The 25,084-nt window shown below is 35.9% G+C and overlaps 2 protein-coding genes across 2 annotated transcripts; one reads left to right on the forward strand and one right to left on the reverse strand.

The window, feature by feature from the left end:
• Positions 1-1,303: 1,303 nt before the first annotated feature.
• Positions 1,304-3,899, reverse strand: LOC123525501 (dnaJ homolog subfamily B member 5-like). Its single transcript, XM_045304596.2, has 2 exons — positions 2,913-3,899; positions 1,304-2,570 (listed from the first exon to the last, which is right to left on the reverse strand). The coding sequence occupies exons 1-2, from the start codon at positions 3,720-3,722 to the stop codon at positions 2,337-2,339; spliced, it is 1,044 nt and encodes a 347-aa protein (XP_045160531.1). The 5' UTR covers positions 3,723-3,899; the 3' UTR covers positions 1,304-2,336.
• A 165-nt stretch (positions 3,900-4,064) lies between these two features.
• Positions 4,065-21,553, forward strand: LOC123525502 (ribosome production factor 1-like). The gene is made up of 9 exons (XM_045304597.2): positions 4,065-4,385; positions 8,548-8,604; positions 8,854-8,931; positions 9,594-9,689; positions 10,209-10,362; positions 12,125-12,207; positions 16,529-16,707; positions 20,817-20,943; positions 21,435-21,553. The coding sequence occupies exons 1-9, from the start codon at positions 4,185-4,187 to the stop codon at positions 21,474-21,476; spliced, it is 1,017 nt and encodes a 338-aa protein (XP_045160532.2). The 5' UTR covers positions 4,065-4,184; the 3' UTR covers positions 21,477-21,553.
• Positions 21,554-25,084: the final 3,531 nt, after the last annotated feature.

Raw genomic sequence — 25,084 nt, forward strand, 5'->3', positions numbered from 1 at the left:
CTGACAGCACTAAATCAGTATGTCTCCCACACTACATGTGGGAGACATAACTAGATTGCATAAAGACATGTACATTCTGATCAGGTTTACCACAGATCAGGTAGGGAATGAGGACACTATAGGGATAACAGGGGTTGTTTTTTCATTTGCCAAGTAGATCTGTTAGAAAATGCCACTTTGGGAGTCAATAAACATTTGACCTAGATTCATTAAGATTTATTCAAAATTGTGTCCTCAGCTGATATATGGGACATTACAGTAGCTCACTCTGAGCACTTTGTTCCTAGATGGGCTTTAACCATATTCAGACAATAAACCTTAATTGTTGTCAATTCTCCGCATTGTGTATTTATTAAAGTATTAGCATAATAAAAATTTAGACAGAAACCATTAGATAATTTTCCTGTTCTCAACTTGCAAATATTACTTGTAGGTTATAACTTTAAGCATTCTGTACGTAAATCTTATTCATACAGCAGTACTGGTTTAATAAAAGGCAACTATTGTGCAGTTATTAACTAATAGTTATGTGGTCCTTTACAAGTGCTTTTCTCTCAATTAGTTTGTATGCGCTTGGCATTCTGCCAGAAAATTCCACTTTTTGTATTTTACAATATTTATAATGACAACATTATGACATATCTGACTAACTTATTGTTCACCTGTACATTTTTTTGCAATTCTTAAGATTGATTCTTTTGGACCCCAGACTATTTTAGTTGCATATAGTTTTAATTGGTAGGTAAGTTACATACTCTTTGTGGAGTAGGTAATGTTAGCAGAACAGTGGTCATGCTACCTTATACATACACTCATCCCTTTTAAAGTAAACAGGTCTACATGCGTATGTGGTAATATACAGGAGTCCTACTGTAGCTTAGTTTAAGGTTGCAGACCCATAATGGCAATAGGCGCATTATGTATTCTCAATGTGGTTTCCACAGCCTCTGGTTTAAATTGAAAGCCATGCATGCGTTGAGCTGTATATCTGAAGAATGTCATTTACCTAACAAGGAAAATCAAACGTCCCCTACCATAAATGCAGTTTTTAACATTCTGTAATAGCACAAGCAGTTAACCTAGTGTTCCTGGATTCTCTTTAAGTATATATTACCTCTGTTCTCCAACTCATCGCTTCCGCCATATAAAGCAGAGTTGGATACAGATATGAGATACAGCGTCTTCAGGAAGGGAAACACAACTCCCTCTTGACGCAAATTTATCTTCATTGAAAGCCTCACGTTCTACCAACTGAACAGTTCAACTCTACTGCAGTAAAATTTTCATCAACAAAAAATAAACATTCATATTTCTCAGTTTATTATCAATAAACTGATTTCAACAAATCTTTAACATCAAAATTGAAAATACTTGTTTGTAAAACAGTATGCATACAGTTAACTACTTTCAATTTAAATTTCACAAAAATATGTAACATTCACTCTACTTAACAATTTCACATTATGACATATTACATGTAAATCAAATTGAGATGGTATGGTATGTAGTAAATCTTTAATGATATGTCAATATATAAAAAATGCTTCAACAGAACACACACACAGTCATGTTTAGTAGGTCTAAATACATCTTACCACAACATGTTGTTATGGTTACAATGCATATAGTAAACAGACTTATTTTCCACATCTAACAATCTGAACATAATACTTCAGTTCTGTAATTTTTTTCTGACCTACTTTACTTGCAGATGCAAATTTTTCTTTTTCGAAATGTAGAAAGTCTTCAGCTTTAAATAACTTGAATTTTGGAAACCTTTAATAACTCGGTTATGAAACTGAAGCATAAAAAACTTCCCAAGTGACTGCAATCTAGCTCTGGGATTTTTTTTACCCATTCCGTTCGAAAGGAAGACTTTCAACTGTACTAGAAATATAAGCAAGTCCTCTGCTTTAGGCAAAATTTATATCATACAGTGCAATATGATTTTGCAAATTTCCTCATGAATAAACAGTTTCACTAATATTCAAAACTCTGTAATCTCTTGAAAGGGCTAAAACAGAAATATGAATATTCAATGCTTTCTTAAAACTATATGAAACACAGACTCTTCACACAACACTTGTACTATACATTTAGTTCAAAATATACAGAAAATGCCCATTTTACTTTTAAAGCAACAATGATAATATTGTCACAAGAAGTAACACAACTGTTACATGTACTTCTCTTTCACTTTAAATCTAGCAACATGTTTTTTTTTATATATGTACAGCAGTGGTACCTAATGTACAGCAGTGGTATCTAATGTACAGTAGTGATAACTGGTATACATATTTACAATATAACTCCTATTCCCGCACACGCACTTCGTTCTAAGAGTCTGGTAAGCAGTCCGAAAGAATTTCCTTAGCACTAGATGTCATTTTACTTGGGAATCTAATGTCAAATTCCACTATTAGATCTCCTCTTCTGGCTGACTGTTTTGGTTGCGGTAGTCCTTCACCCTGTATTCTTTTAAGCATTCCAGGTTTGATAACTTCATTGAGACGAAGAGGTATTTTACGTCCATCAATTGTTGGCACTTGAAGTGTAGTTCCACATAGAGCCTGAAATAGGTTAAAAAAAACATAACTTAGTAAATTAATGAATAGTCATTTAAAACAATTACACAAATAATCAACTTGAAACTGTTAGATTTTTAAAACCTAATTGAAACCAAATATCAAAATAAATAAATAATCAACAGTTCAAATTCATAATCACTGAAAAATCATATTTTAGAAAACTCTCACAACTTTTGAATAACAGGTTCAACCTGTGCTTGGGAAATGATCACAAATAATCTATATGACTTTGTTAAAATGTGTGCTTAAATGAAAGGAACTAAGTCCTTTGCATTATCTTGAAGCATTATCACTCAATAATTCCAGGCAACATGCACTCATTACCTGTTTTAATGAAATTGAAGCTTTGTATCTAATGTCACTGCCATCTCTGGTAAACATCGGATGGGGCTTGTCTTTTATCACAAACACTATATCTGCAGGCACGTTATTTGGTGTCTGATCACCTTCCTTTGGAAATGTAATTTTGGTTCCTGCTTTCCAACCAGGTTTAACATCAATTGTAAGAATTTTGTCTTCAGTTCTTGTTGAGCGTCCATCAGAATTTAACACTTTTCTGGTAATTTTCAGTTTCTTTGCAGTTCCTTTATAAATATCTTCTAAAGATACTTGCAAGTCCCTAACAACAGCACTGTCTTGCTGTTTCCTACGTGGCATACCATGACTGGGCATTCCACCACCGAAACCGAAATTTCCAAAAGGATCATCATCAGTTTCCATAGATTGCTGTCCTCCACCATGTCCAAAATGTGTAGTTCTGAAACCCTGTCCACCTGGTCCAGAACCAAAACTAAAGAAATTTGCAAATGGATCTTCGTCTCCAAAAAACATTTTAAATGTCTCTCTTGGATCTCCCTGGTAAGTATAATGAAATCCACCTGGGGCACTACCCCCACCCCCACCACCTGAGCCTGCCTTCAGCCCCTCTTCACCATACTTGTCATAAATTTCTTTTTTACTTTTGTCACTTAGCACGTCATATGCTTCCGATATTTCTTTAAACTTTTCCTCTGCATTTGGAGATTTGTTCTTGTCAGGGTGGTATTTTAAAGCCATCTTTCTGTACCCCTTTTTTATCTCACTCTCATTTGCAGTCCTTGGAACGCCTAAAATTTTGTAATAATCCTTTCCCATTATTGCTGCTGAGGTTTAAAACACTTATGACAATATAGTGGAATATTCTTTAATCACTGAACATAAATATACTTTAATCACTGAACATAAATATATAAACCATACATTGAATTGTACGTTCGTCCAAATATTGTGACGTTTTGGCGTTGAACCGCGTATTTACCTTCCAGCGGAAAGAGCTGTCAAGTGCGAGAACTTTCCAGATTATTCTAGATTTTAACGTCATATCCGGATTTAAACCAATCGGAGCATTAGTTATTTTAAGTATCCAATGAAAACTTGGTGATCCTTTTGGAAAACCCAAATATCTAGGTCAGATAATATTTCGCTGACCTTGACACGTGCAGGGAATAACCGTTTGTGCGCATATTAAGAACTTACGTACAGTAACAAGATATCATGTAGCTGTTAGTTTTGCATGAAGCAAACGTATAAAACTTATTTGCATTTTGCTAAAAATATATGACAATATTTGTGTACTCTTTCAATATTGTCTTTAAGTACGGGATAGAAAGTTTACAAGCTTATCCCTTAAAAATGGCTTCCACATCGAAAAGCACGATGTCAACTGAATCTTCGATTCCTAAACCAAACATATCTCAGATAAAGAACAAACAAATGCGGCAAGAACTGTACCGGAAGATGAAGCAAGAAAAGAGAAAGGTTTGGGATTAATGTTTAGATTGAAATGGATAATTTCCCATAGGTGTTATTTGACATAGTATCCAGACAGGATTGAAATTCGGACGCACTAATTTTGTTTAACTTTCCGTCTGTACAAAGGTCAGTATGTAATAGATGTAAACTGTCTCTTACCTACAGGAAAATAATATCTATTTTGATGAATATTTACATGTGGTCAGGGAAGTAAAACAGATCTATTAGTCTACATCTACATCTACATGATACTTCCAACAATCATTAACGATTATGACTGGAAGGCGCTTGTCTGGGCAGTGTTAAAAATGAGAAAACTCATTAGGTGCAAAGAATAAAAATTACTACAGGTGCTAAGTTAAAAAACATAGTGAAGGAAGTTACTGCAGATGTACAGTGGCCAGCCGCTCAGCAAATATGTTGAGGCTGGGGCTGGACTGTACATATTGGGGAAGGCCATTCCATAGTCTAATTTCACGGGGGAAGAAGGAATTCATGTGGTATTGAGTACGGGACTGTGGAATTAGGTAGTTCAGGTTTCTTGTCGGAGTTAGATGGTTATGGTCGACGCATACATGATTTGTTCGGATTTTGTAAAAATAGATGAGAGAAGATTGTATGCGCCGTTGTTCTAAAGTTTGCCAGTTTAGGGTGTTAATCATCTGGGTTACACTGCTTGTATAGTTATAGTCGTTAAAGATAAACCGTGCAGCTGATCTTTGCACTTTTTCGACTTTGTATGAGAGGGACTTTTGCCAGGGGTGCCAGATGGATGAGCAATACTCGAGTTGTGGACGGACATAGGTGTTATAGGCTTTCTCTTTGACCTTTTTGTTTGTTGTCTGAACATTTCCAGATAAGTCCAAATAATAGGACGTTTTATTTGATTCATGTAGCTGTCCCATCACATCCAAACTTCTTCTGCCTATTTCTGTTAAGAAATCCATTGGATAAAATATCAGATAATAAAATAAGCCATCCCATTAAGCTGAACGAGTAAGGCTAACCAGAGTGTTGAGATTGGCATTGGAAAGGCAGTGGCTAGGGGTCTGGTAACCAAATCTCTAGACCCAGACATAGACAACATGTATATTGTATAAGGCTGTCTAGGGGACCAGTAATCAATATGAATACTGAATTGGGAGACAGCAGACAAAGACTGTTTTAGATATGGCCTGAAGAGTTTTCATACCAAATCTACTTAATTTTGTAAGTATGCATTGGTTGGTGCATCCATACATAAACTCCAAACTGTTAACATCCCCTTCCTCCCTAATGGACCAAATAAATGTAACTCCAGAGGGTGTTGACAAACTCCTTGGCCTATACCCACATAAAGCGTCAGGGCCAGATGAATTATCCCCCCGTGTTTTCAAGGAACTTCATCAAGAAATTGTCGCGGTCCTTTGCCACATCTTCAATTTATCCCTAAATACAGGCATTATCCCTCAAGACTGGAAAAAGGCAACAGTTGCACCAGTCTTTAAAAAAGGTCTCAAATCAAAACCCAGCAACTATCGACCAATTTCTCTAACCTGTATTGCGTCCAAACTCCTTGAGCAGATCATGGTTTCAAATCTTATGTCCTTCTTTGACAAACACAATATTATCAGCGGCTGAGCCAGTTCCAGCATGGTTTTAGGTCGGGTCATAGTTGCGAAACTCAGCTTATTAATTTCACCCAGGAACTTTATAGCAATTTAGAACAAGGCCAACAAACTGACGTCATCATAATGGATTTTTCTAAGGCATTTGACAAAGTCGACCATTTGAGGCTAATTTACAAGTTACAATCCCTAGGTGTTAGTCCCCAAATAACAAATTGGGTCAATTCCTTCCTCTCTAATCGTACTCAGAAGGTCGCAGTTGAAGGTCACCTGTCCAGCGAACTTCCGGTCCTGTCTGGAGTTCCACAGGGGTCTGTCCTTGGGCCTTGCCTTTTCCTTGTATACATTAACGACCTGTCTGACTCAGTCAAATGTAAAACCCGTATGTTTGCAGACGACACCATCGTATACCTCACTGTCAAATCAAATAATGATAGCATAGCCCTTCAAGAAGATCTCCATAAATTAGAAACATGGGAAGAGTCTGGCAAATGGAATTTAACCCCCACAAATGTGAAGTCCTTAGAGTAAGTAGGAAGAGAAATCCCTTTATATACCCCTACAGGTTACACAATACAGAGTTAAAGTCCACCTCATCAGCTAAATACCTAGGAATAACTATCTCCAATGATTTGAACTGGTCACAACACATAGAAAACATAACTTCTAAGGCAACCTCTTCCCTTCGATTTATTCAGAGAAATGTCAAGACAGATAACATAAAGGTCAAAGAAGCTGCATACACCACCTATGTCCGCCCACAGCTAGAATACTGTTCAACTGTGTGGCATCCCTGGCAGAAAACCCTCACCCATAAACTTGAACGAGTCCAAAGGTCAGCAGCTAGGTATGTTATGAATGATTACAACTATACAAGCAGTGTAACTGAAATGTTGAAATCCTTAGAATGAAAAACTCTCCAGTACCGTAGATTAAACTGTTCATTACTTTTGTTTTACAAAGTAAGGACCCAGACCATTGCTATTGACCAAGGTTACTTGACCCCCATTAGAAATCTTAACTACTTGATCCCTTATTCCAGCACTCAATACTTTGCTAACTCTTATTTCCCTAGAACCATCCGTCTCTGGAACTCCCTCCCCACACCAGTCAAAGCTAGCCCCAGCCTCAGTATCTTTACAGAGAGGCTGGCGGCGGTCACTATGTAATTCTATGTCCTATTTTAACTGTAGCATACTGTCCTTTTATCTTTTACTTTTAATACTGTAATATACTAAATTTCTCTAACAACTGTTTCTCTGACAGCGCCGACCAGTCATAATCGGAAATCGATTGTTGGTTGTACCGATGTAGATGTAGATGTACATGGCATATCTCACAGCATGAGTCTTTTTCTCCCATAAATCCATGCTTTCAAACAGTAGTATATCATGGCCTTACAAGTAAATCTCCAGTAAAAATCAAATTACAGAAATAAAACAATTTTTTTAGTATTTTAACAAATATTAGAGATCTCAGACATTTGTTTCTCATGATAATGACTGTGAATTCTAATTCAGTGTTTACCAACTTTTAAAACTTTTTTGACATCACAGTCATGTTTGTTTAACCTGTTGATTAGACTTTGAGCACTTTATAACTGCAAGGGGTAATTATGTGGATTAATTGGAAAGGAGCTGTGCCTTTGATTACTAATTGATAAGTTATACATTTTTTTTTTACTGTTCAAAATGTAATTTATCACAAATATTTCCAATCAATGTAATTCTTACTTGTATTTTTAAAAACACTATAGAATATTACTGTTATCAAATTACCTAGACATTAAAAACATGTTACTCACTTACTGACACTTAGCCAATTTTAGAATAATGTTAGAAATTTTTGTAGGTTGTCTTCATAAAAGGTCTTTTACTCTTGGTACATGATTCACAAAGATAGTAAAAAAGATTCCCTCCCATTTTAGTAAAACATTTGTTTAATATTAATAGTAACTTCTTTTCAGTCTTATCCTAGCTTAATTGAGCCCTGACAGTACTGTATTAATTTTTTGTTGCTGTAGCTCTTTAACAACACTTACACCTAACAGTCTTATTATTGTGTATAATTTATAAACATGTTGAACTTCAGCTATTTATGCCATAAGGCTGATTTTTTTCACACACCAAAATTGGACAAGAAAAACTCCCTCATTTTCACCCACATCTCCCTAAAGACCAAATCTCTTGTATAGGAGATTATTATATAGGACCTTCACTGTTTCAGAAATATGTTATATATGTGCGTCTGTATGAATAAGTCAAGTAGATTGCATCAAAATTTTAATTATTTGATACATTTTACAGTCTACCCAGAGAATTAAAACTTGACCAGTGAATATCTTTCAGTGGATTTAACATTCAAAAGTAACTTGAGGGAAAGATTTATTAAATTATAATTATCCTTTACTGTTAGAACAAACAAACTTAAATATTGACACAAAGTTTTCTAACTGATATCCTTTTCCTGAACTATTAGCAAAATTAAGCTGAATGAAGAATTTCAAAAATATTTTATGGTGACTTTTTTATGTCACAGTATAAAATCTGCATTTTTTTCAGGAAAAACTTAAAGAGAAGAAAAGGAAAATGAAAGAAGCAAAAGAAACTGGAGTAGAGGTAAACAAATTCAGCTTTACAATTTTATTTTTTTTATGTGTGAATGCTTGCAGGACCAGATACATGTACTTTAATTGCATTTGCCAGATTTGAACAATCAGTTCAGAGCCAACATATCGAAATGAAATTTTACACACCATGATTTTGGAAGTAAGGCTTTGTTAATGGGTTGTGAATAATATGTTTTTAAACTTAGAAACAAAAAATTGGTAACATATGTATATGTTATATATTGTATTTTCAATTCAGGTTCCAAAACAGACCCCAAAGACAATTGAGAACATGAGAGTGCCAGATGAGACAATGGTAAACCAAGAAGATGAAGAGGTCAGTCAAGAGTTTTTGGCTTTACAGATTTTATTTTCAAGTTTTGAATCTGTTTGAAAATCTGAATCGAAAATGTCTTTTATTTAAAAGTTTTTTTCTTTGTAAATGTTTGACATGCAAGGTATTGATATATTAATGTAGCTTTTTGGAATAGCTTTTAAAAATATAAGCTATGAATTGAGGGAAGTTAATTCATACTTAACTACTTGTGTATTTATGATAGTTCAGCTCCCTGTTGACCAGTTTGATATGTGGAAGCACAAAAATAACACATAGTCTGAATATGTTTGGCTGTAGTAATTCTTTGACAGCTGTAGAATTGGATATTTTCTCAAGGCTGAAAGCTGACTTTATATAAAACTGAATTGGATTGTGTGGTAGAATATTCACTATATATCGCCAAATTGTGGGATGTATAGGGTTACTCATAACAATAATAACAGTTTCCAGTGTGTTTATTTTTGTAAATATGGACAGCACAATGAGAATAGCGGAAGTAATTCCCTCATCAAAATTTCTGATTTTACGGTTAGTATAAATGTATGCACATTACAGCAGAAATACCAATTTGCAAGTTTGATTGAATGAGCAAAGTTTTCCACTTTATCTGTTTAATTATTTAGATAAAATTATACACCATTAATTATGTTATACTGATACAGGTTCAGCTAGACGAGGCCCAGGATGAAATGTCGTCATATTTCAACAGGGAGACTACACCCAAAATTCTACTCACAACTTGTGATAGACCAGGGCCGGTATGTAGACATTATAGAATAATTTAGCCGCGCCATGAGAAGACCAACATAATGTATTTGTGACCAGCATGGATCCCTGCGTAGACGCACAAGCTTGTCTGGATCCATGCTGGTCGCAATTGCACTATGTTGATTTTCTCATGGCGTGGCTCAATTGTGTGATACAGAGTGTTTTCTACATATACTTATCATTAAAGTACCTCATAAATTTCAATGTTTTTAGGTGGCATATAGAAAATTGACAAAAGTGATTTAGGTAGTGACATGGAATGAGTTGGTGGAGATTAAATTTTGTCTTTAATGTTAAAAAATATTTGAAAGAGACAAAATATTTTGATTATATCTGTTTGTAATCTGTAACTAGAATATGCCTTTATACTAACAGTATGTGCAGGTACTACAAAATGCTACATTGTTACAAAATAGGAAATGAATAATTTAATACTTTAGCCAGTCATCTTGAATGAATCAAGAAATATTTCGCAATGTTCTAGTAACATTTTTTGCCATTCTTTTCAGAGAACCAATAAATTCTGCAAAGAATTGAAGAAGTTGATACCAAACACAGAGTTGTTATACAGACGAGGTCTAGACCTGAAGAAAATCATACCACAGGCATTGTCTAGAAACTTTACAGATCTTATAGTGGTCAATGAAGACAGAAAAATACCTAGTATCCTTTTCTGTGTTATACAAGGGCATTTGCATTGTAAGACTGAGTAACATTCACCAAGAGAACACCAGCTGCAATATTTCCGTGAGTGCTGATGTACAAGGTTGGTTGAAGTATAAGATGCAGTATTTTTAGTGTTCATGGGAAATAACTGTTAGAATTTTATACTGTATTTCAGCTCAGATATAGTGATAAACTTGGATATAACAAACAAATTTTTATTCCCTGAGTTTTTGCCTTCATATAGAGGTCTAGGGATATAGCGAACTTGTTTACAGTGAAATCACAGCTATCAGGAATACATTTTTGGTTCAAAAGCAGTAATGTACAAAGAAAAGTAAATCGAGGATATTTGTTTGTTTCAGTGTAAGATTGAAATATTTTTCACAAGTGGACACCAGATGCAATATTTTCATGAGTGGCTATGCAACTTATGAAAATGTAAGATACGGTGTTCATGAGTGAAAGATATTTTGATATTACATGTAAAACAGATAAATTTTCTTTTTATTTCATGTTCTGATTAAATTTACACATTTTAGTTTCTTGCCAGTGAAAATTATATTTGATATTTTTCAGTGTGAAAAAAACCTAGATATTTTACTCCAGTATTTCGATAATTCACTGAAAAATGTAATAAATTGTTATAATGAACAGCTTTGTATAAGTTGTTTTCATCTTTTACCATGAATCTTTTCTTTCCGAATTTTTTTAAAAAGAATTTTTAAATGCTTATGTAACAACAATGTGATGTTTTATTTCAAAACTGAAATTGCACTCGAACACAAGATGGGTAACAAATACTAGATAGTAATATATTTATTGGTTTAGGTTTTTTTGTAGTATTCGGGTTAAAGATAGATACAATTAAGTTTCTTTATGCTTTTTGTTTTGTTAAAAAATCAAAAACGTTTCAAATGGAATTTTCTTTAAATTAGCGTATAGAGAAGTGATTTCATACAAACTATTGAAGTTATCCTGCCTGGAGATATCAAGAGTGCACACTTAAAAACATCAGATGTAACTGAACAAAAACAGATATTACTATGGAATATCGCTAATATTTATCAAAGGTTATCCAAGTAAGTCTCTATAAACAATTCAGCTATAAAAATAACTCATAACTGGTACTAGCCCTCCCGCTTAGCTCAGTAGGTAGAGCGTCAGTCTACGGATCGCGGGGTCATGAGTTCGATCCTCGAGCGGGGCGTATGTTCTCCGTGACTATTTGATAAACGACATTGTGTCTGAAATCATTAGTCCTCCACCTCTGATCCATGTGGGGAAGTTGGCAGTTACTTGCGGAGAACAGGTTTGTAGTGGTACAGAATCCAGGAACACTGGTTAGGTTAACTGCCCGCCGTTACATGACTGAAATACTGTTGAAAAAACGGCGTTAAATCCAAGACAAACAAACTTAACTGGTACTGCTAAAGTGTCCACTATACGGGTACAACAAACCTCGGTTAAAAGGAACAAAGTTCCAATGTCCCAACAGGTTCACTATATCCAAGTTTTACTATACGAGTATAAGAGGGTCATTCTGTTTCAACAATTTTACTTTACAACTCATTTGAAACTGCTTAAATATAAATATAAATAAAATAAAATATCTTTAAGTTTGATAATAGAAGTTCCCTTCATTGCACAAAAGGACTATAAGAGCCATATACTGAGTTGAATATTTTAGGACATTTTTTGTTATTCAAAGCCTGTCTCAGTGTTAAAATATGACAAATATTATCCTGAACTAGTTTTCTAGATGGCCTTGTGATATCTCATCTACCAGATGGACCCACAGCACACTTCAAGGTATCAAATGTAAAGTTAACTACAGAGATAAAGGTAAAATTAATGTTAAAATATTACTTTACATTTATTTTTAGCTCACCTGAGTAATGCTCAGGGTGAGCTATTTTGATCACGCTGTGTCCGGTGTCTGTCGTGCGTCCGTTTGTCCATCCATTGTCAACAATTGTGTTTAAAAGACATCTCCTCCAAAACCACTCAATGGATTTTGATGAAACTTGGCATGGATGTCCGTTGGATGGTCCTCTACCAAAATTGTTCAACCGGTTCCGTTTGGTTGCACATAGGGACCGCCAGTACTAAAAATAGAAAAATCTTCAAACAACATCTCCTAAACCAATGGTTCGATTTTGAAATAATTTCAAACAAATAGTCCTTATGTCACCCTCTACCAAGAATGTTCAAATTATACCGATTCATCAAAAAACATGGCCACCAGGGGGCATGGTCACTTTTCCCTATATGTATATAGTGGTAATTAAAAAAATCTTCTTGTGTGAAACTGCTAGCTTGATTTTAAAAATATTTTACACAAATGGTCCTTGAATGGCCCTCTGCCAAGATTGTTAATCCCTCGCCACAAGTGGTGGGGGGGGTTATAGGAATGGTCTCCATCCGTCCTTCTGTCCGTAACACTTTCGTGTCTGCTTCATATCTCCTTAACCTCTTGAACGATTTTCATGAAACTTGGGTCAAATGATCACCTTATCAAGACGATATGCAGGACTCATGAGTCAGCCATGTCGGCTCAAGGTCAAGGTCACAACTCAAGGTCAAAGGTTTTAGCCTTCCATTTCGTGTCCGCTCTATATCTCCTAAACCCCTTGAAGGAATTTTATAAAACTTGGGTCAAATGATCACTTTATCAAGACAATATGCAGAACCCATGAGTCAGCCATGCCAGCTCAAGGTAAAGGTCACAACTTAGGTTTGAGCCTTCTATTTTGTGTCTGCTCTGTGTCTCCTAAACCCCTTGAAGGATTTTCATCAAACTTGAATCAAATGGTCACTTCATCAAGGCGATGTGCAGAACTCATGAGTCAGCCATGTTGGCTCAAGGTCAAGGTCACAACTAAGGGTCAAAGGTTTTAGCCTTCCATTTTGTGTCCGCTCTGTATCTCCCAAGCCCTTTAAAGGATTCATATGAAACCTGGGTCAAATGATCACCAATCCAACCCCTTAAAGGAATTTTATAAAACTTGGGTCAAATGATCACCTCATCAAGGTCAAGGTCACAACTTAGGGTCAAAGGTTTGAGCCTTCTATTTTGTGTCGGCCCTGTATCTCCTAAACCCCTTGAAGGGTTTTCATCAAACTTGGATCAAATGATCACTTCATCAAGGCAATGTGCAGAACTCATGAGTCAGCCATGTTGGCTCAAGGTCAAGGTCACAACTCAGGGTCAAAGGTTTGAGCCTTCCATTTTGTGTCTGCTCTGTATCTCCTAATCCCCTTAAAGGATTCATATGAAACCTGGGTCAAATGATCACCAATTCAAGACAATGTACAGAACTCATGAGTCAGCCATGCTGGCTCAAGGTCAGGGTCACAACTCAAGGTCAAGATCAAAGGTTTTAGCCTACCATTTCGTGTCTGCTCTATATCTCCTAAACCCCTTGAAGGAATTTTATAAAACTTGGGTCAAATGATCACCTTATCAAGACAATATGCAGAACCCATGAGTCAGCCATGCCAGCTCAAGGTCAAGGTCACAACTTAGGTTTGAGCCTTCTATTTTGTGTCTGCTCTGTGTCTCCTAAACCCCTTGAAGGATTTTCATCAAACTTGAATCAAATGGTCACTTCATCAAGGCGATGTGCAGAACTCATGAGTCAGCCATGTTGGCTCAAGGTCAAGGTCACAACTAAGGGTCAAAGGTTTTAGCCTTCCATTTTGTGTCCGCTCTGTATCTCCCAAGCCCTTTAAAGGATTCATATGAAACCTGGGTCAAATGATCACCAATCCAACCCCTTAAAGGAATTTTATAAAACTTGGGTCAAATGATCACCTCATCAAGGTCAAGGTCACAACTTAGGGTCAAAGGTTTGAGCCTTCTATTTTGTGTCGGCCCTGTATCTCCTAAACCCCTTGAAGGGTTTTCATCAAACTTGGATCAAATGATCACTTCATCAAGGCAATGTGCAGAACTCATGAGTCAGCCATGTTGGCTCAAGGTCAAGGTCACAACTCAGGGTCAAAGGTTTGAGCCTTCCATTTTGTGTCTGCTCTGTATCTCCTAATCCCCTTAAAGGATTCATATGAAACCTGGGTCAAATGATCACCAATTCAAGACAATGTACAGAACTCATGAGTCAGCCATGCTGGCTCAAGGTCAGGGTCACAACTCAAGGTCAAGATCAAAGGTTTTAGCCTACCATTTCGTGTCTGCTCTATATCTCCTAAACCCCTTGAAGGAATTTTATAAAACTTGGGTCAAATGATCACCTCATCAAGAGGATGTGTAGAACTCATGAGTCAGCCATGCTGGCTCAAGGTCAAGGTCACAACTTAGGGTCAAAGGTTTGAGCCTTATATTTTGTGCCCACTGTATCTCCTAAACCCCTTGAAGGATTTTCATCAAACTTGGGTCAAATGATCACCTCATCAAAACACATGAGTCAGCCATGTTGGCTCAAGGTCAAGGTCAAAGGTTTGAGCTCTGTATCTTCTAAACCCCTTGAAGGATTTTCATGAAACTTTGGTCAAATGATCACCTCATCAAGACAATGTGCAGAATTCATGAGTCAGCCATGTAGGTTCATTGAATCAAGGTCAAGGTCACAGCTCAAGGTCAAAGGTTTACCCTTTCACTATCCATAACAGTGGCATGGGATTTAGCTGTCTTTCAGACTGCCTTGTTCAAATTATTTTGATTTGTCAAAAAACATGGCTGCCAGGGGGCGTGGTCACTTTTCCCTATATGTATATAGTGGAAACTTTAAAAATCTTCATGTATGAAACTGCTAGTCCGATTTTAAAATAATTTTACACAAATGGTTCTTGTGTGACTTTCTACAAATAGAGTTCAAATTGTTCTGATTCATCAAAAAACATGGCCGCCAGAGGGCGTGGTCACTTTTCATCAACAATTTCTTTAAACAGTATCTCCTCCAAAACCACTGAATGAATTTTGATGAAACTTTACACAAATGATCTCTGGGTAGCCCTCTTTCAAAATTGTTCAAATAGTTCCGGTTCATTGAACATAAGGGTCTTTTTGGTTAAAAATAGGTTTTTAGCTATCAGACTTCTTTTTCTCTAGAGCTTTGATATTTGGCATGTAATATAAAGATTTGACTCTCTACCATACTTGTCCAAATTATTACCCTAAGATAAAAAAAAATGGCCATGCCCCTGTGTCTGACATGTACTTACTATAGGCTTTTATATAAGAAACATTGAAAATATTCTTCTCTGAATCAATAATAGCTAGAGCCTTGATATTTTGTGTGTGATATCAGATTTGTAATTTCTGTCTTAATTATTCAAATTATTGCCCTAGGTTCAAAAATGTGTGTGACATGTATATAATATAGGCTAACATAGAAGAAACTTAAATCTGTACTTATACAGACACACTTGAAGCCTTGTACACAGGTGATCGCTTTAGGGTCAGTGACCCTCTTGTTACTCTGTTTTCTTTGCTTGATTTTCCAACTTGCCTTATTATTTTTTTGTCAACTAAACAAAGGACATCAAGTGTTGTATATTCTGTGATAAACAGCAGTGGATTCATAGACGACTAAGAAGACTTAAAGCTGTAAAGTTGCCAAAAGTTTATATAATTTTTAATACAATATTTCAAGGAGCATGTTAAAAATGAGAAAAAAATGCTTTCTTGTGGTTTATCATCTGATTAACCACAGTTTCCTGTCCAGATGCTTGGATAAGCACTGGGGCTGACAGTCCTGTGGTTCAATTCCTGCTCATCTGAACTTTGAAATTAGACAGTAAACCACACAAAGCCTTCATTTGTATGTTTGTTTTTTATGTCGCTTAAATTTTGTGACTGATTCATTCAAAATTTACTTCACTATTTTATATATGTTACATACTTTTAGAGCTCTCATTTATGCTTAAAGCATAAAAACATTTAAAGCAGTTTTGCCAGAAGACGAGGTTGAAAGAAAATTATTATGCTTAAACATGCTCCATAAAATCATTCTGCTGATATTAATTTATTGTCAGTATAAAACGTTTTCATATTACTATATAAAGCAAGAGCTTTACAAACATTAATTATGCTAGTAAGAAATCCATACTTTTAAAATCTAACATATAATTTTTGGTTTGTAAATTACTTCAGTCATTTGTTGGATATACATAGAATACATGAAGTGTTTGAAAAACATTTCAGAATGCAGGTAAACTATCTAGTCATCAACCAGAGGTCATACTTAACAACTTTAATACTCGTCTTGGAACTACAGTTGGTAGAATGTTGGCATCAGTGTTTCCACATGACCCTGCATTTGAAGGTCGTCGTGCTGTAACTTTCCACAACCAGAGAGATTTTATCTTCGTTAGACACCATAGGTACAATTTTTCATAATTTGTGATATTTATACTATGTTTTAGGACAGTGTAACATTCTTTGCTCCATAAAAATATGTTGTTAGTCCTTACCCTGCTAAATATTTAAAATGGACTAGTTCATTATTCAATTTGGGCAATACCATTTATTATTCGAAGGGGTGTTAACTGAAAATTTACTGACTGTATAGCGAACAGTGCAAACAATGATCAGGCTGCACAGATGTGCAGGCTGATCTTGGTCTGCACTGGTCGCAAAGGCAGAATCAGTCGTGTCCAGCATGGTAAGGGTTAATTCAAATTTTCGGAAAAAATTCCAGTGATGCAAATGAACAAGAAGATGCAGTTAAACTAGAATCACAAAATATTATTTCTTTAGAGCATACGTAGTACTATGTTAGTTTATAAGTATTTGTAATGTTACTTTCAAAACAGATATTCAGCTTACTGTAAAATCAGATATCTTTGTTGGGCTAAAATGTGCTATCTTTATGCCCCCCATTCAGAGAAGCAAGGGGTATGTTGTTTTGCTCATTGTCAGTCTTTTTGTCTGTTGTTCCATTGGTCGGTAAACCATTTTGAATCCAATCAGTAACTACAAAATGCTTGGTCTCACATTAGTCAAACTTTATAGGGTGATTGTCTATGGTCAGTAGATGACCTCCATACAAAATTACATACCCACTTGCCTCCAACAGACCATCTTGGGGACACAATGTGTTTCACAAACAGTTCTTGTTAAATTAAATAGTTTTGTGTTGTAAATTGTGACATATGGCCAGCTTTAGGGGTTTCTTAACAATTATATCACTTTTCCAAGTATTTATTTTTCTGAGAAATGGACAATTAATGAACATAGTGAAGTAAATACCTCACCAAAATGTCTGATTTTACAGGAATGTATATACTAATATATATTTAGCTCACCTGTCACATAGTGACAAGGTGAGCTTTTGTGATCACCCTTCGTCCGTCGTCAGTCCATCCGTCCGTCCATCCGCCCGTGCATCCATGCGTCAACAATTTCTTGTCTGCACGATAGTGGTTTCATTTATGATTTTATTTTAACCAAACTTGCACACAACTTGTATTACCATAAGATCTCGGTTCCTTTCTTGAACTGGCCAGATCCCATTATGGGTTCTAGAGTTATGGCCCCTGAAAGGGCCAAAATTAGCTATTTTGACCTTGCCTGCACAATAGCAGCTTTATTTATAATTTGATTTTTACCAAATGGCACACAACTTGTAAAACCATAAGATCTTGGTTCCTTTCTTGAACTGGCCAGATTCCATTATTGGTTCCAGAGTTATGACACCTGAAAGGGCCAGAATTAGCTATTTTGATCTTGTCTGCACAATAGCAGCTTCATTTATGATTTTATTTTAATCAAACTTGCACACAACTTGTATCACCATAAGATCTTGGTTCCTTTCTTCAACTGGCGAGATTCCATTATGTGTTCCAGAGTTATGGCCCCTGAAAAGGCCGGAATTAGCTATTTTGACCTTGTCTGCACAGTAGCAGCTTCATTTATGATTTGAATTTAATCAAACTTGCACAAAATTTGTGTCACCCTAAGATCTCGGTTCCTTTTTTAAACCGGCTAGATCCCTTAATGGGTTCCAGAGTTATGGCCCCTGAAAGGGCCAAAATTAGCTATTTTGACCTTGTCTGCATAATAGCAGCTTTATTTATGATTTGATTTTAACCAAACTTGCACACAACTTGTATTACCAAAAGATCTTGGTTCCTTTCTTGAACTGGCCAGATTCCATCATGGGTTCCACAGTTATGGCCCCTGAAAGGTCCAAAATTGGCTATTTTGGCTTTTGCAGCCATATAGAGACTTCATTTATGGTTTTATTTGATACAAACTTCCAAAATATCTTCAACAACAATAAATCTTGGATTCCATGACAAATCAGATCCAATCGTAGGTTCCACAGTTATTTTTATATCTGATTACCTCCCCTGATTGTAATCAAAATGGATTTATATCAGTAAGTACTTATAGGAATTATTTGAAATTTCATTATTGTCATTAGTTGGACTGAGCCGATCAGGGTAGATAACTATGGACTGATTTTATGTCAGATTACCTCCCTTTATTTCAAATTAAACTTGGTATATCTCCGTAACTAATGAAGATACTGATCTGAAATTTCATTTATGTCAACAGATTTATTTGGCAGATCCTTCTTTTGTTCACTTACAATAATTTTTTTTTAATTAATTCCCTTTTATGTTACTATAAATAGCTTATTTTTAGTAACTTTTTTATTATTGGCCATAGGGAAAAATCAAGACCACTTTTCTGTGGTACAACATGGATGGTACCTCCAATTTTTAGGTGTATTTTGACATATCTGTACCTTGTTAGAATTTTTTTTTCTTTTTAGCTCACCTGAGCAATGCTTAGGTGAGTTTTTCTGATCGCTCAATGTCTGGCGTCCGCCGTCTGTCTGTCGTCCATCGACATTTAGCTTGTTTATGCGATAGAGGCTGTATTTTTCAGTTGATCTTCATGAATTTTTGTCAGAATGATTGATGAAATCTATGCAGAGTTCGAAAATGGGTCATCTGGGGTCAAAAACTAGGTCACTAGGTCAAATCATAGAAAAACCTTGTGTATGCCATAGAGGCTGTATTTTTCAACTGATCTTCATGAAATTTGGTCAGAATGATTACCTTGATAAAATCTAGGCCAAGTTCGAAAATGGGTCATCTGGGATCAAAAACTAGGTCACTAGGTCAAATCAAAGAAAAACCTTGTGTATGCGATAGGAGCTGTATTTTTCAATCGAGGTTTATGAATTTTGATCAGAGTGATTACCTTGATGAAATCTAGGCCAAGTTCGAAAATGGGTCATCTTGGGTCAAAAACTAGGTCACTAGGTCAAATCAAAGAAAAACCTTGTGTATGCGATAGAGGCTGTATTGTTCAATTGATCTTCATGAAATTTTGTCAGAATGATTACCTTGATGAAATCTAGGCTGAGTTCGAAAATGGGTCATCTGGGGTCAAAAGCTAGGTCACTAGGTCAAATCAAAGAAAAACCTTGTGTATGCAATAGATGCTGTATTTTTCAATTGATCTTCATGAAATTTGGTCAGAATGATTGCCTTGATTAAATCTAGGCCAGTTACGAATATGGGTCATCAAGGGTCAAAAACTAGGACACAAGGTCAAATCAAAGAAAAACCTTGTGTATGCAATAGGGGCTGCATTTTACACCGGATCTTCATGAAATTTGATCAGAATGTTTGTCTGGATGAAATCTAGGTTGAATTTGAATATGGGTCATCTAGGGTCAAAAACTAGGTCACCTGGTCAAAAACTAGGTCACCTGGTCAAATTAAAGAAAAACCTTGTGTACGCAATAGGGGCTGCATTTTACACTGGATATACATACAATTTAGTCAGAATGATTGCCTTAATGAAATCTAGGTCAAGTTAGAATATGGGTCATCTGTGGTTAAAAACTAGGTCACTAGGTCAAATAAAAAAAAACCTTGTGTATGCGATAGAGACTGTATTTTTCAATTGATCTTCATGAAATTTGGTCAGAATGATAGCCTTGATGAAATTAAGGTCAATTTTGAATACAGGTCATCTGGGATCAAAAACTAGGTCGCTAGGACAAATCAAAGAAAAAGGTTTTGTATGCGATAGAGGCTGTATTTTTCAATTGAGGTTCATGAAATTTAGTCAGAATGATTGCTTTGATCAAATCTAGGCCAAGTTTGAATGTAGGTTACCTTGGCTTAAAAACTAGGTCATTATGTTAAATTGAAGAAAATACTTGCTTACACTTCAAGAGACTACATTTTTGGTCTAATCTTAATGAAAATTGGTCAGAATATTTGTTTCCATGAATTCACTATGTCAAACATGTTAACACTGTTATTGTGTGTTTAGGTGAGCGACCTAGGGCCATCTTGGCCCTCTTGTTGGTTAAATTTCTTCCCTTTGATGTTCCTGTCCTTTGGACTTAGATATTTTTTCTGAGGACCTTCTTGTCCTCAAGTGCAGTGATAACAGGTGAGCGATATAGGGCCATCATGGCCCTCTTGTTTATAATTATATTTTCTTAAATTAATCTCCACAGATATGTATTCCGTAATGCAAAGCGAGTTGGCTTACAGGAACTAGGACCAAGGTTTACTATGAAACTACGAACATTACAGAAAGGAAGCTTTGATTCAAAGTTTGGAGAGTATGAGTTTATACACAAGGTAATACAGCAAAAATTTTTATACCTCTTGCATATGAATAAATATATGTAAATTCAGATATACATTTTGATTTTCTGTATACAAGTGTAATAACTGTATTTGTTAGTCCTACTCATTTATATTTGCTGCTATAAGTGTGTGAAGTCTATGTTGAGTTCTTGGTTGAGTTCTTGGTGTTGCGGTTCTGTTTCAGTTCTCTATCTTTCTACGAGTATGTTTGATCAAACTCAAGCTAATTTTGTAATTTGTGTTCATGTTTTTCTAATGAATTGGATTTAACATTGATTTGACGCACAAGGTCATCATGTATATTGCTGAAGAGACTTGAACTGGAAAAGAAAGCTAGGAAAAGTTGAAACTTGAAAAACTGCATACTCTGTATGCATTTAATTTTTGGTTGAGCAAAATTTGTACTAAAATTTTGTTTTTTCTTAAAATGCACATTCAGCTTAAGCTTTGGAAATTAATTGATTTACTTTTGTGTATTTCAGCGCCATGAAATGGATACAAGTAGACGAAAGTTCTTCCTTTAGGAGACAGTATACAAGCTGCTTGTTTGTTATGTGTTGTAATGCAGATTGGATTGTAAATAAAGTAACATGACTCCTAACTATTGTTGTTTTTTATACGCCCGAAGGGACGTATTATGTTTTGACGCCGGTATCTGTCCGCCTGTCCGTTAGCAATTTCGTGTCTGCTCTGTAACTCTTGAACCCCTTGAAGGATTTCAAAGAAACTTGACACAAATGTTCACCACATTGAGACGAGGTGCAGAGCACTTGTTTCGGATGACTAGCTTCAAGGTCAAGATCACACTTAGGGGTTAAACGTCATATGAGTGTGTTTCATGTCCGCTCTGTAACTCTTGAACTGCTTGAAGGATTTCAAAGAAGCTTGGCACAAATGTTCACCACACTGAGACGACGTGCAGAGCGCTTGTTTTGGGTGACTAGCTTCAAGGTCAAGGTCACACTTAGGAGTGAAAGGTCATATATGACTGCTGTGTCCGCTCTGTAACCCTTGAACTGCTTGGAGGATTTCAAAGAAACTTGGCACAAATGTTCACCAGACTGAGGCGACGTGCAGAGCACATGTTTTAGATGACTCGCTTCAAGGTCAAGGTCACACTTGGGGGTCAAAGGTCATATATGACTGCTTTGTGTATATTGCTCTGCCTTGCAGTGCTCTTGTTTTTATTTGGCAGATCCCTTTTTAGCTCACCTGTCACAAAGTGACAAGGTGAGCTTTTGTGATCGCGCGGTGTCCGTCGTCCATCGTCTGCCCATGCTTGCGTGCGTGCGTCCGTAAACTTTCGCTTGTGACCGCTCTAGAGGTCACATTTTTCATTGGGTCTTTATGAAAGTTGGTCAGAATGTTCATCTTGATGATATCTAGGTCAAGTTCGAAACTGGGTCACATGCGGTCAAAAACTAGGTCAGTAGGTCTAAAAATAGAAAAACCTTGTGACCTCTCTAGAGGCCATATATTTCACAAGATCTTCATGAAAATTGGTCAGAACGTTCACCTTGATAATATCTAGGTCAAGTTCGAAACTGGGTCACGTGATATCAAAAACTAGGTCAGTAGGTCAAATAATAGAAAAACCTTGTGACGTCTCTAAAGGCCATATTTTTCATGGGATCTGTATGAAAGTTGGTCTGAATGTTCATCTTGATGATATCTAGGTCAGGTTCGAAACTGGGTCACGTGCGGTCAAAAGCTAGGTCAGTAGGTCTAAAAACAGAAAAACCTTGTGACCTCTCTAGAGGCCATATATTTCATGAGATCTTCGTGAAAATTGGTCAGAATGTTCACCTTGATGATATCTAGGTCAAGTTCGAAAGTGGGTCACATGTCTTCAAAAACTAGGTCAGTAGGTCAAATAATAGAAAACCCTTGTGACCTCTCTAGAGGCCATATTTTTCATGGGATCTGTATGAAAGTTGGTCTGAATGTTCATCTTGATGATATCTAGGTCAAGTTCGAAAGTGGATCACGTGCCATTAAAAACTAGGTCAGTAGGTCAAATAATAGAAAAACCTTGTGACCTCTCTAAAGACCATATTTTTAATGGGATCTGTATGAAAATTAGTCTGAATGTTCATCTTGATGATATCTAGGTCAAGTTCAAAACAGGGTCATGTGCGGACAAAAACTAGGTCAGCAGGTCTAAAAATAGAAAAACCTTGTGACCTCTCTAGAGGCCATACTTGTAAACGGATTTCCATTAAAATTGGTCAGAATGTTCACCTTGATGATATCTAGGTCAAGTTTGAAACTGGGTCACATGCCTTAAAAAACTAGGTCAGTAGGTCAAATAATAAAAAAAACCTTGTGACCTCTCTAGAGGCCATACTTTTCATGGGATCTGTATGAAAGTTGGTCTTAATGTTCATCTTGATGATATCTAGGTCAAGTTTGAAACTGGGTCAACTGCGGTCAAAAACTAGGTCAGTAGATCTAAAATTATTAAAATCTTTTGACCTCTCTAGAGGCCATATTTTTCAATGGATCTTCATGAAAATTGATCTGAATGTTCACCTTGATGATATCTAGGTCAATTTGGAAACTGGGTCACATGCGGTCAAAAACTAGGCCAGTAGGTATAAAAATAGAAAAACCTTGTGACCTCTCTAGAGGCCATATTTTTCATGAGATCTTCATGAAAATTAGTGAGAATGTTCACCTTGATGATATCTAGGTAAAGTTCAAAACAGGGTCATGTACCTTCGAAAACTAGGTCAATAGGTCAAATAATAGAAAAACCTTGTGACCTCTTTAGAGACCATATTTTTCAATGGATCTTTATGAAAATTGGTCAGAATTTTTATCTTGATAATATCTAGGTCAAGTTCAAAACTGGGTCACATGAGCTCAAAAACTAGGTCACTATGTCAAATAATGACTTCTTTATCAAAACTGGGTCATGTGGGAAGAGGTGAGCGATTCAGGACCATCATGGTCCTCTTGTTTGTTCTCTTACCATATTTTTTTTTTGTATTACTTCCCTTTTTTGTTACTATAAATAGCTTATTTTTAAACTTTTTTATTATTTGCCGTAGGGAAAAACCGAGACCACTTTTCTGTGGTACAACATGGAAGGTACCTCCAATTTTTAGGTGTATTTTGACATAACTTTACCTGGTAAGAATTTTTTTGTGGATTTTCTTCTTTTTGTTGTTCCTGTCCTTAGGGCTTGAACAGTCAAGTTCTTTAAATTTTGCTCCCATCCTCTGATGTAACCCTTTGGGCGTATATTGCCCCGCTTGGCGGCACTATTGTTATCTTTCTTATTAAGGTATACTCATAATGGCAATTTTCACATCATAGTTTATACAAGCACATGACTTTTGGTTACATCTACTGAATGCCATAGACTTTTATAATCAAACAAGTTGTCAATTTCTAACATGTTACTGCTTTAAATATTAGACACCTGTAATCATAGTGGATTGGCTTGAAATCATTTTTAGCTCATCTAATTTTTGGAAAAAAAATGAGTTATTGTCGTCACTTGATCTGTGTCGGCGTTGCCTGGTTAAGTTTTATGTTTAGGTCAGTTTTCCTCCTAAACTATCAAAGCTATTGCTTTGAAACTTGGAACACTTGTTCACCATCATAAGCTGACCCTGTGTAGCAAGAAACATAACTCCATCCTGCTTTTTGCAAGATTTATGGCCCCTTTTGTACTTAGAAAATATCTGATTTCTTGGTTAAGTTTTATGTTTAGGTCAACTTTTCTCCTAAACTATCAAAGCTATTGCTTTGAAACTTGCAACTAATGTTCACCATCATAAGCTGACCCTGTACATCAAGAAACATAACTCCATCCTGCTTTTTGCAAGAATTATTGCCCCTTTTGGACTTAGAAAATCAGTTTTCTTGGTTAAATTTTATGTTTAGGTCAGCTTTTCTCCTAAACTATCAAAGCTATTGCTTTGAAACTTGCAACTAATGTTCACCATCATAAGCTGACCCTGTACAGCAAGAAACATAACTCCATCCTGCTTTTTGCAAGAATTATTGCCCCTTTTGGACTTAGAAAATATCAGATTTCTTGGTTAAGTTTTATGTTTAGGTCAACTTTTTCTCTTAAACTATCAAAGCTATTGCTTTGAAACTTGCAACACTTGTTCACCAT

This window comes from Mercenaria mercenaria, chromosome 3, assembly GCF_021730395.1.
Source record: "Mercenaria mercenaria strain notata chromosome 3, MADL_Memer_1, whole genome shotgun sequence".
Classification (NCBI taxonomy): domain Eukaryota; kingdom Metazoa; phylum Mollusca; class Bivalvia; order Venerida; family Veneridae; genus Mercenaria; species Mercenaria mercenaria.